Source organism: Alligator sinensis, unplaced genomic scaffold (assembly GCF_000455745.1).
Source record: "Alligator sinensis unplaced genomic scaffold, ASM45574v1 scaffold472_1, whole genome shotgun sequence".
NCBI classification, from domain to species: domain Eukaryota; kingdom Metazoa; phylum Chordata; order Crocodylia; family Alligatoridae; genus Alligator; species Alligator sinensis.
This window is the reverse complement of record NW_005842518.1, coordinates 990,226-1,003,004: the sequence shown is the minus strand read 5'-3', so window position 1 is coordinate 1,003,004 and position 12,779 is coordinate 990,226. Positions and strand designations below refer to the sequence as shown.

At 44.6% G+C, this 12,779-nt stretch overlaps 1 protein-coding gene across 1 annotated transcript in view; it reads left to right on the top strand.

Moving 5' to 3' along the window:
- The window catches only part of CC2D2B (coiled-coil and C2 domain containing 2B), a 112,341-nt gene extending 99,759 nt beyond the window's left edge, over nucleotides 1-12,582 (top strand). Inside the window, exons 30-33 of the mRNA XM_025213285.1 lie at nucleotides 3,744-3,866; nucleotides 5,812-5,870; nucleotides 6,576-6,753; nucleotides 12,256-12,582. Coding sequence (XP_025069070.1) covers nucleotides 3,744-3,866; nucleotides 5,812-5,870; nucleotides 6,576-6,753; nucleotides 12,256-12,441 — 546 coding nt within the window. The 3' untranslated portion in view covers nucleotides 12,442-12,582. The remainder of the gene's footprint in view (nucleotides 1-3,743; nucleotides 3,867-5,811; nucleotides 5,871-6,575; nucleotides 6,754-12,255) is intronic.
- Nucleotides 12,583-12,779: the final 197 nt, after the last annotated feature.

The following is a 12,779-nucleotide window of genomic DNA, read 5'->3' as shown; positions in this document are numbered from 1 at the left end:
GCCTGGCTAACCTAGTGTCCTTCCACAACCAAGTAACTGGCCATCTGGACGAGTGACATGAGATTGACATCATTTACTTAGGTTTCAGTAAAGACTATGACTCCATTTCCAATGAGATTCTCTCAATCAAACTGGAGGGTACTGGGCTGGACCAGACTACAGTGAGGTGGGTGGACAACTGGTTTAGAGGCCACTCCCAGAGAATTGTAATCGATGGGATGGCCTCATCCTGGAGGCCCATCTCCAGTGGTATCCCCCAGGGATTGGTGCTTGGACCTGTGCTCTTTAATACATTTATTAATAACTTGGATGTGGGGGTGGCAAGCTCAATGATTAAGTTCACAGATGATACCAAGCTATGGGGAAACCCAGGCATACCAGAGGATAAGGCAAAGATTCAGGATGACCTTGACAGACTGGATTCATGGGTGGAATGAAATCAGATGAGGTTTAACAATGAGAAGTGCAAAGTCCTTCATCTGGATAGAAAGAACCCTCACCATAACTATACGATGGGTGGTAGTCCATTGGTTGAAACAGCATCTGAACAAGACCTGAGGTCATGATTGACCAGAAGATGAATATGAGTCAACAGTGTGATGAGGTTGCCAGAAGGGTAAACAGAACTCTGCCATGCATCAGCCAATGTGTGGCCAATAGATCCAAGGAGGTGCTCCTCCCTCTCTATTTGGCATTGGTGAGACCTCATCTGGAGTACTGTGTCCAGTTATGGGCACTGCACTTCAAGAAGGATGTGGATAAGCTCAAGAGGGTGCAAAGAAGGGCCACACTATGGTCAAGGGTATGGAAGATGGGCTCTATGAGGAGAGACTCTGGGAACTGGGTCTGTTTAGTTTGAGTAAGAGAAAACTGAGTGGCGACTTGATAGCCGCCTATAAGTACACCAGGGGTGAGCACCAAGAACTTGGAGAGCAATTCTTCAAGAAGGCATCTCAAGGGAGGATGAGGACCAAGGGCATAAACTCATAGGGCACGTCCACACATGCAAGCACATGCACCTGAAGCAGCTCAAATAGAAGTGGTGCAAATTTGAGCTGAGGCTTTTTGCTTCAGTGCACGTGCTTGGACATGCACTTTGTTGTGGAGCAAATTATGCCACTTGGGGCAAAATAATCCTGCGTGGCTCCTCCTGGATCTTCAGCCAGGGGCAGTAGAGCCCAGGGCCAGCACCTGTGCTGTCCCCAGCAGTATAAAAAGCTGACCTGTCCTGGCCTCAGCAGTATAAAAAGCCACCCTGGCAAGTAGCTCAGGGCTACTAGCTCTCAGGAGCTTCTGAGGCCCAGCCAATTGGTACCTGGGGACACTACCCCTTGTGTCAGCTGGACAGCTGAAGCAGCCCCGAGAGTTCCCTGCACCCTCTACCCAATGCAGCAGTCTGGCAGTGGGGGCTGCTGCCTGGCTGTGACCTGCTGTGCACCTGCCAGACTCGGATGGGGACTGCAGAACCAGTAGAAGCATCTGCCCCTCTGGGCCAGCTGCCAGTGGACTGCAGTTGCAGGGTTGGCCTTTGTGCAACACTACTGCTATTTGTGCCTCCTACCCGGCCATCTGGGCAGCAGGTGAGGTGGTTCACCTGAAGAGGTTCTGTGTGTGGTGGCCTGCTTTGAACTGTCAAAGCATGTCCTCCTGGCCCCATTTGTTCAGGAGGTCAGCCACAGCCAGCTGGGTCCAAGGTGCCAGCTCTGAGCAGGCCGGTCCTGCCACTGGCCTCCCTAGCAGGAATTCTGGTGTTCCCTATTGGAAAACTGAAAAATCCCTGATAAAAAAAATCCCAAAGTCACTCTCTAAAATACCCGCAAATCCATATTCCTCCACAAGTAAAACAAAAGACCACTATAAAGAAAGAGAGAGAGTGAGAGACAGAGACAGCGATCAGTTGGACAATGTTTTATTGATATATCTTACAGTGTTAAAGCAAGTCTCTTATTATAATAATAAAGTGACCTCTAAATACATGTTGATTGAGTGAAGGTGCTTTAACATTAATTTTATTTCATTTTAAGTATTCGAAGCATCTCAAGTCTATACACCAGAACCCTTCAAGTATATGTTTCATTCTGTATTGTTTTGAATCTTGACTTCAGTGAGAAACAAAAACATTTTTCCATAAGGAGTTCCTAATGTCTTAAAGAGAAATATTAATTGGTAGTTAAGAAAACAGTTTTAGCAGCAAATTGGGTGGAGTTAACATAAAATGATCTATACTGTACAATCTATCTGTTAATTTGAAATAATTGATTAATTACTACTGTATTTTTGTTGGGTATTCATTCAGATATTGTGTGTGTGTATATGTACATGTGTATTTATTAGGGTTGTGCAAAGCTTCGGTTCCTGATTTGATTTGGCGGAGATTTGGCTCAATTTGGTGGCTGAATCTCCGAATCCAAATTGAATCAGAGGACCCTTTAATCTCTCTGAATCAAATCAGAACCCTCTGAATCAATTCAGAGAGATTTGGAAAGATTCAGCAATTCGGACATGGACACGGCTTTAAATGTTTTTTCTATATACTTCTAGGTAGAGGTGACTCGTGAATGCTGCAATGCCTGGGCGCATGGAGTGTCCCACAGAATTGCGGGGGGCTCCCCAGCACGCTCGGCAGCAGACCCAGAAGTGGAAGCACTTCTGGTCCACTGGGGAGAGCATGGCCCCCCCGGTGTTCCTTCGGCTCAGTGCCTGGTGCCTCCTGGGTCTGCGGGGGGACCCCAGGTCCCCCCGCAGCCAATAACCAAGCTGCAGGGGTGCACGGGGGGGGCCCTGCGCACTCCCTGGCAGACCCAGAAATGGACCAGAAATACTTCCGGTCCACTTCTGGGTTCACTGCCGAGCACGTGGGGCTCCCCCCACGCTCCTGTGAGACACTCCATCTGCCCCAGAATCACAGCATTCATGAGCCACGCCTGGTACCTCAAGGTATGTAGAGAAAACATTTAAAGCTGTGTCTGTCTGAATCACTGGTTCTCCGAATCAGCATCGAATCTTCAGATTCAGATTTGGCCAAATTGAATTGGGGACAGCGATCCGAATGAACTAATCGAATCATTGTCTCCAGTTTGGGCCAAATCTGAATCGAATAGGGCCCGTTTTGCCCACCCTTAGTATTTACATGCGTATAAGAGTTAATTCTAATACAGTAATGTCTATTCTATATTTTATCTTTGAATGAACTCCTAACAAATATACAGAAGTAATTCATCAGTTCTTTCCTACTAAGGAGCTACATAACATTAGGTACTGGTGAAATTTGATGTGCGTGTTTATCTGAAAACCATTTCAATATAATAGATTTAGGGGGGGAAACATTCCATAGACTGACATTTGAAATTAATGTATAAAAAAGCTCTGACTATATTCTTTTTAAACCTATCTATACATGAACTAGATTTCTGTATTATAACAGAAGTTTCTATTTATGAAATCCAATACAACACATAGTGGGGTCAGACTAGATTAATTTATCCCATTGAGTTTACATTATTCACTTTCATATTTTGTAATTGATAATCATAATTGGCCCATTTCTTGCAAGTCTTCTGTGTATACATTTTCCATTTGATTTCTTTAGGTGTTTCCAATATCAGTGCCTTTATACAATCTGGCCCTTGTGTAGACACATCTAAAATTAAAGATACTATTTTATAATATATTTCATTTTACATTTTTTAATTGAAAGCCACATTTTAGATTGTTAATCAGATTTTACATTGATGTTTTGATAGGTCTGGTTCAACACACAGAGAAACAGTTCACCAGTGGATGTAAACTTTGACATTTCAAAGGAAGGGTTTTGGAAACAGTTGCTGCCATACAATTATCAACACAAAATAACACAAACTGTACAGGTAACTTCTTCAAATTCTAATCTCAGTTAATATAAATCACAGCAGTAATTATCACTTGTTATGTTTGTTTCAAAAGACCACAATTACTAATAACTTACCCTAACAAATTGACAGTTTGCCTGAATAACACAGCACTGTAAACAGCAGTTGATCCTGCTGAGAAAAGGTCATGTGGACTGTGTTGATCCAGGAGCAGGTGACTAGTTACTTCATCTGAATGTATGTACTTTGGGAATGACTTTCTAGTAAAAAGATTTGGGATGTGCCTTAGTAAATAGATCTAAGGAGGAGGTTTGAGATTAATCTTGTCACCTTTTGGTAACAAAAGCAAATAAGGTAGGCTGTGAGAGGCACTTGCTTGTTTCCACTAAAGCAGTAAAAGCAAATGGGTCATATTTATGTCTACTGCTGATGCTCATGTCACGTAAATGAAGGATTATGGGAGGACTGTGTTTACATGCCAAGGTGACAGAAAGCTTATCTTGTCCCTGCTCTGATCATATGGCTGTTATGTACAGGACTCACTTATTCTTCAGGCATACATTAGAAGAACCTCATAATTACTCTGATTTATGTGTCATATTGAATGAAATAGTTTGAATGTTTGTAAAGGTTGCCTATTAGCCAGTTTCAGGAAGAAGATAAGATTTATCTCCTTATCTAGCTCATTGTTTTTGGGACTACGTGCAAAAGGTCCTGACTGCTTAAAGTCTTAATTTAAATTTTATCTTTAGAAGTCTTTTACAAAGAGAGCAAATATCCTGAGTTCCGAGAGATCAAACCCTAAGGCCTTTTAACAAGATTGGTAAGAAAAGGGCGTTTGCAGTGATATGGAAGTTTCCCAAAGGTAATTTCAAAAGAATCTGTTGAGTAAGATCCGAGCCCAAATTTGGGGGTAATGACAGGTTGAGTAGGAGGAGCCCATCGACGGCAGCTCACTCAATAAAAACTGTAACTTACTGTCCCAATTTGGAGGTGACTTCACTTGTAGAACAACGAAGGAAGAATCGCAAGTGTAGGCCGGATCAGACTGATCACCTGAACGACCCTCTCCGTGAACACGAATCTCTTAGTTCACGCTGAAGCTGCAGAGCGCCCGAAAGGGACTGAAGGAAGGGGACTTAGTCCTATCACTGCTGAGCCCAGCTCATTGAATCGTATTGCTGAGGCCAGCCTATTGAATTGTATTGCTGAGGTGAGCCCATTGAACCGTACTCCTGAGGCCAACCCATTAAATTGTACTACTGAGGAATGAAAACATATTTTGGTATTTGGCTTCTCGGAATTCGAGGATTGTAAGTATATTATGAAAAATAATAGTATTGATTCAAATTTAACTTTTAGTTGTAATTGTAGTTGTTTTTGTAACACTAATTCTTATAGCATTGTTTGGGAAGGAAGTGCATTCGGAGCATTGTTTCTGATATATGTAGTTATTGTGTTCTTAATGTTTGTGGTGTTTCTTAAAGCTAAGCAGTGTTATATATGTAGCAAAGAGTTTTAAAATAAAATTGTGTTGTATGAATTAAGTGTGTAATCATTGTGAAATCGTGCAATCAGCTAACTACTCCCCCAGCCAGTGCATCAAAACGAATCAGTAAATTGTGTGGGATTTTCTCTATTCCATAACCCACTAGAGACATTATGCACCCTTAACAGCTCCAAAGGACACTAATTACAATGAAGGTTTGGTGCACTATATGGAAGTTTTTGCCATGATCATTCCTTCCAACCATACACTCTGTCAGCAGTAGGGAAAATATAGAAGCCTCTTGGCCAGTGGGGTGATCCTCCTAGGCTCAAAATTGCTTATTCTCTTTGAACAGCTTGCACTATGGTTATACTCCATTTAGGCCAAATCCATGGTTATACTCCATTAGGCTAAATTTCTGACTATATCTGAGATATATATTTGGTACCTAAAATATTTCTTATACCATTTCAGCCAAAAGAAATACTTTACACCCCTACTAGCAAAAGCATGGTGGAAGAACTCCAGAACAGGTATGGACTTTTTAAAATATTAAAAACACATGTACTTATTCGGATCTGAGTCTGGTCAGCACTTCAGGAAATCTGTTCTATGGTCCTTTGCTTTCCTAACCCAATTTATCTTCTCAGAATTACCTGCTAGCAGAATTCCCTCAAATCTCAATTCTCCAAATACCAGCCTTTTCTTTTTTAGCTAAACTAGACAGACACTGGAGGTGTTTTTACAGGTGCTCTGGGGGGCAGGGGGAGGTGCCGCTCTAATTAAAGCGCCCACAGTGCATCTTGTACCCATGTCCCTGCACATCTAAATGGTGGTAGGGGTGGTTTAACTAACGCTTGTTGGACAAACTTTAGTTAGTGTCCCTGCTGCTATTTTGAAGCACAAAGATACTGATACACAAAATGTGGAGGCTGGTTGGAGTGCACTAATTAGCATGCTCACTGACATCCTGTCACACTTTTAGCTTCTTTCATTTCTTGGAGTCTCAGAACAGCAGAGACTTCCTATGCTTGAACAAGGGTGACTGCACCCGAAAGCTTGCTAAGAACTTTTTTCCAACTACTCAGTTGGTCTAATAAAAGATATCACATCTACTCAAAGAACCTTGCCTGCCTATGTCCTTAGACCAACATAGCTACAACCAAAAACTCAACTTAATGGGTCCCTGGCATTTTGTTAAATTTAACTACTGAAACACCTTGTAACCTTTATCTCAGGATTGAAAAGACCTTAAAAAATAAAATAATGGAGTGGCGATTTCAACAACCAACTAGGTGGCATCGGCAATGCACTGCTCTCCTAAGGCAAATTCTTCCAAAGTTAGAACTTAGACATAGGACCACTGTTACAGACAAAGAAGAAAATGAATTGGAAAGTTTACTGGAACGTTATTGGGTTAGTATTTATATTACGTTATTGAAATTACTAACAATATTAAAAGATGTTAAATTATGGCTATAAAAGTAAAAAGTGTTACTTAGTATTAGAAACTGTGTATATATTAGGAAGGTAACGTATATATAAATAGCTATGAAAATAATTACAGATGCCTATAAAATTATCAAACATCTTTTAATAGTTTTATTTTAACCTTTGCAGCCTAATTATAAACAAGGATATAATAATGACCAGCTATATAAGAAAACAAAACCTTAACTTTATATACTCCAAACAAGAGTTGTAAGCTTACATTTGTCCCTAATTATTATTTTGACATAACATGCGGAAAACTATGTTTGTCAGAATGCAGCTTCTAATTGATCTCACATTTGAAAATTATCTCCTGATATTCCTCTTCCAAACATTACTGCTTTATTTCTAGCTACATGACAGGCAGAAGTTAGGGTAGAATGGCTTAGAGACCAGCTAGTTTAGCGGGGCTGAGCTTTCATAGGTAGCAACCTACTTTGTCAAGTAAATGCTTATACCTCTGTGAACCAGTTAGTCTCCACGGGACCACCCTGCTCTACCTTGTGTCTGACTTCAAACTAGTTTTACAAGTGTATCATGCTTTAGGAAGATGAATTTGGGCTGATAAAGAGATTGAAGCCTAATCTGATAAAGAGACTAGTGGTCAAAATTTAGCACTTAACTGCAGACTGAGCACCTTAAATTCTGAAGTGTTATTTTTGAGATGTCACAGTTCAAAAAAATATGAAAGACCACATCCTGTTTCACTGTTTAAATGTGATCCTATTCCAGTGTGCTTATGTCCCTGAAAAATCATGAGCGTAAAAGGTGGCTGGGTTCTTTTCATTCACAGTGCTTTTTCTGACTTAGACTTATGGTTAAGATGAAGGCATGTTACAAAACTAACAGTTATTGTCTTGACCAAATTAAATGCTTAAGTGCCACTTAGATACCTAAGAGGTAGAATAGAATCAGGTCCTAAATATTTCCTGGGTCGAATAAAATAAAGTCATACCAAACAGATGTAGCTAATATACCTTTTTTAAATATAGGAAATACAAATATTCTAAATGCAGGTTTGAAATATTTACTCTGAAATAACACAAAAGCCACATGCAGGTATTATGTTTCTACTGGGAGAATCACAGCTCTCCTGGTAGAAAGCATGAGTGTACAGACATTCAGTTTTTTTCAGAATAAAAATAGTGATTCTGGGAGAGAACCATCTCCAAACTGGCAGAGGTCACTTCAGGGAGAGTTTATCCCAGAAAAATAAACTTCTGTACACTTCCCTAACATTTGACTCCTCCCAGTCCCCAAGTTCCCTAGGACCAAGGTCACCTTGGTCTGGAGAAAGTGCAGGGGGCCTTTTGCTTCTATAGACCATGGTCTGAAGAGAAAGCAGGGTGCTTTGCCTTTCAGCTCCAGTCCCTCCAGGAGCAGATATTTTGATACCTTTCTAGAAATATCCATCCAGCCCAGTAATTGCTACTGACATTATAGTTACATTTATGGAGCTATAAAAATGGTTACAGAGATGAAAAATATTGACAAAATCTGTCATCTGCAGGGATCCTGGTTTTATTTGTTTAAAAATTATCTGATAAATATCACAAATTCTCTGATTTAAAAACCCAAATTCCACATTTTTATGCGATTAAAATGAAATGTCACTATATTTATAAGTATCAATTGAGCACAGTGGTTTTTGGATATATTTACAATTTTAAAGCATTTGAAAGCTTACCATTACCTCAATCATTATAATAAAATAAATTCTAAATATTTTGGCATTTGATTTTGATTTTTTTATCAGGGAAAATTGGAACTCCCCCTACCCCCTTTGCTCACCACGACATGGGTCTGGCTGAGGTTGTCTCTCTCACTGCTTTATGGCACTGAGCAGCCCTTATATGCTCATGCCCTGCCCCTGCCCATTCCATTGCCCTTCACTCCCAAACCATAGCCCCCCCAACCCTCCTGGTGTCCCTCACTCTTGGCCCACACTCCCCTGGCCCTTCCAGTTCCCTTCACGCCCAACCCACATCTCCCCAACCCCCCAGACCTGCTGGTGCCCCTCACCCCTGACCCACAGCTCCCTGGTCCTGCCAGTGCCCTTCACTCCCAACCTACAGCCCCCTGACTCTGCTGGTGCCCCTCACTTCCAACCTGCTGCCTCCCCCAGCCAATGTATGAGGAAGAGGGTGGGTATGTAGGGAAGGGAGTGTAGGCACAGGTGAGGGGATATAAAAGTATAAAAGACCACATGTGAGGGGATGGGGAGGGAACAGGCAATGTGTGTGTGTCGGGGGGTGCCAGACCAGCTGGCCCAGAACAGTTCTGGTCAGGAGCCGCCTTCACAGCCCAGTGAGTGGGACTGAATGCAGGAGAGACTGCCGCACTGCCTTGGCCACCAAGGTGAGGCACGGCGGCAGTGGTGCAGAGTTGTGGCCCCCACTGCTGTTGGGTGGGCAGGGGGAACCTCACCTGGATGGCCATGGCAATACAGTGCTCCCTCCTATGCCAGATCTCACCCACTGTGCTATGGAGGCAGCTCCTGCCTGGAGCTGGTCCAGCCTGGAAACAGCCTCATGCCCTGTGCCCCGCTGTGGGCACAGAAATCTGGGGGTGGCCTGTGCCCCCTCGACTCGTAATTCATCACCTGTGTCCTCTCAATCCCCATAGTTACCTGGAGGGAGCTGTAGGGGCTGCTTTCTACCACCCTGCCTGGCTGACATGCATGTGTGCCCATGTACAAGCACATGGTGCCCCCACTGTGTTCTGCTCCTCCCAGCCCCAAGTAGCCTCTTGCAGCCCTGCTTTTCTCTTTTAAAGTAGAAAACCTGTTATTTTACAGGAGAAAATCTGCATTTTTCTCTCTTAAAGGAGAAAATCCATGTTTTCGTAGTGCTTAGTTTCATAGCGCTTAGGGCTGGAAGGGACCTAAACAGATCATCAGGTCCGACCCCCTGCCCTGGGCAGGAACGAGTGCCAGGGTCGTAACACCCTAGCCAAATATCTGTCCAGCCTCCTTTTGAAGACACCCAAGGTAGGAGAGAGCACTACCTCCCTTGGGAGTCCATTCCAGAGCCTGGCAGCCCTAACTGTAAAGTTGGCCATACCCCTTCCTGCCTCAGGCTGCTGCTGCTGTTGCCACCTCACCTCCACGGGGGGGGTTTCTCTTCCATATGCCACTGCCCCCCCTCAGGGTGGAGCCTACCACATCCCCACTGCACTGTGCTGCAGCCTGATGTCCAGCCTGAATCTTCTCTCTAACAATTTGTGGCCGTTATTCCTAGTAACCCCAGGTGGTGCCTGGGGGAACAGAGCCTCACCCAATTCCCACTGGTCTCCCCTGGTGAGTTTTCCTGTTTTTTTTGCATGGCAAAGGAAAATCTGGATCTCTGGTCATCTGTACCTGTTTAACTTGTATGAAGTCTTGTTTTCCCCTTTTTCTAGCTTAGTGAAATCCAAAGAAAACCTGGAACATATAAACTTTTCACTTAAAATCTTCAGTATGTTAGATATTAGGAGTCCCCTGTGGTTCAGTGGTAGAATCCTTGTCTACCACATAGGACACCTGGGTTCAATTCCCAGACACTTATACAACTATAGCCATGGAGGCATGAATGCTGTATGTCTCCAGAGGCTGGGGGGGCACAGCAAGCTATATATATATATATATATATATACACACACACACACTATATTTAAAAACATTAAATTAAGACTCTTTAAAAAATATATTTTTAAATATTTTCATAATCCAGATATCATATTTTCGCTCTCCCTGAGTGAGAATCTGTGCTACAGCTCTAAAAAGCATAGTATACAATTGGAGCGGGGGAGACTAAAGTGTTTTAAAGCCACTTTTGTGCTCAAACAGTAGGCCTGTGCAAATAGGGAAGTATTCGATTCAGATTTGGTCAATTTGGATTACTGTCTTGAATCGATTCTGCCGAATCAGCTTTGGAAGATTCAGCGCTGATTCAGAGAGATTTAGATCAGCCAGGGAGAGGCAGGCACAGCTAGGCAGCTCCTCCGGCTGTGCCTCCCTCTTCCTGGGTGGAGGGAGCCATGGGAGAAGCCCCCATGGCTGCCCTTTCTGGCCCCACCCTCCCGGCAATTTAAAAAAAAAAGAAAAAGAAAAGGCCCGTGCTCACCGGCTCTGGCAGCAGGGATCAGGGCCTCTGGGCACTCATGGAAGACCCCTTCCCTCCCCACAGCACAAGGCAGTGGGGGGCAGCGGGGATTGCCCCTCCCCGCCTGACACCTGCATAGTAGCTGCCTCATGGCTCAGGTGTAGTGCACCTCAGCAGGGCACTGCATGCTGCCTGGGAGCTGAGGCCACTGGGGCTGAGTGCTGCCGGGCTCCAGCTGACAGGTGGAACCACCCCAGCTCCCAGACAGTGCATGACACCCTGCCGAGCCATGCTGCACCCATGCCATGAAGCAGCTGCTGTGCGGGTGCCGGGGGTCCATCCCCACTGTCCCCAACTCCCTCACACTGCATGGCGGGGCTCTGCCATGAACATGCAGAGGCCCCAATCACCTCTGTCAGAGCTGGTGAGGGCAGGGCTTTTTCTTTTTTTTTTTTTTTAATTTCTGGGAGGCTGGGGCTGGGCAAGGCAGCCATCGGGGGCAGGGCTGGGCCGGAGGGGCAATTGGGGAGTGGGGATTATATAGGGGGGTTTCCAGGAGACCTCAGAGCCCACACAGCCCCTGCTACAGCTGGTGAATGCGGGGCTTTTTTCTTTCTTTTTTTTTAAAGTGCCAGTGGCTGGGCTGGGCAGGGGATGGGCCTGGGCAGGGCAGGGAAGCCATGGGGGCTTCTCCCACAGCTCCTCCAGCTGTGCTTCCTTTTGCCCCAGTGGGGGGAGCCACGGGGGCTATGCCCTGCTGCCGCTTGCCCAGTGGCGTGGCTCACAGGCATGCCTTGCTCTGGGTGGCAGCAGGGCATTGCCCCCACTCCCAGTGCTGCCACACCCACATCAGTGCTGGGAGTGGGGGCTATGTCCTGATGCCGCTTGCCCCCTTCTGCCACACCCGCATCCCGCCCTCCCCACCTGCACCAGCTGGGCAAATGGCAGTAGGGCTGAGCCCCTGCTCTGAGCACTGCCGCACCTGCATCGCACCCCTTCACCCCCCTCCCCAAGTAACACGACCTCTGTCCCGGCTGGGCAGCTTGTTCCAGCCCCAGCCCCAATCCCTTCCTCCCCCATGCCCCCTTCCTTCCCCCAACTCCAACAAACTTACCACCTGGATGCAGCTGTCAGCTACCTATTTAGTCTATGGCTGAATTTCTGACTTGTCCAAATCTTTTCCGAAACTTTTCCGAATTGACTCATGCTTCAAATTGATTTGGAGCTTTTACTTTTATATGTGAACACAAATTAACCACAAAGGTACTGTGGATAAAGATGTAGTTTTATTTACAGAATAAACATTTCAAATTGTAGCTATAACTATAATATTATATTTTTCCAGGTCACAGGGTACCCTATCCAGATGCCTTATATAAATTTGCAAGCAATAAGTGAAGCTGTGCATCAAACTGGCATTCATTCTTCAGAAATCCCCAACACAGAGTTTTCTCTTGCTGTATACATTCACCCATATCCAAACAACATTTTATCTGTGTGGATCTACTTAGTTTCTTTGGTCTGTCACTAGTAAATAGTGTTTAAATCTAAGCAACCATGTGTTGGCTCTCCTGGGAAAAATGATCATTTATGAATGCAGGCTGGGCAATAAAGCTTAGGCTGGATACAGATATTTGGGGAGGTTAGAGGGAAGTTAGATCAAGTTAAAAATGGCCACCTGATCTAAGCTAAGTTGGCATGGTGGGACTAGTAGGGGGGCTGGGTGAATCGGGTGCAAGCTATCTGTAGAAGCTGGTGTGGTGAGGGGGGCAAGCGGAATGCATGGAAGGGATTAGGAGGAGCGGGGGGCAGGCAGTGTCTGTGGAAGCGATTGGGAGGTTAGCAGGGTCTGGGGGGGACCAGAGTGCC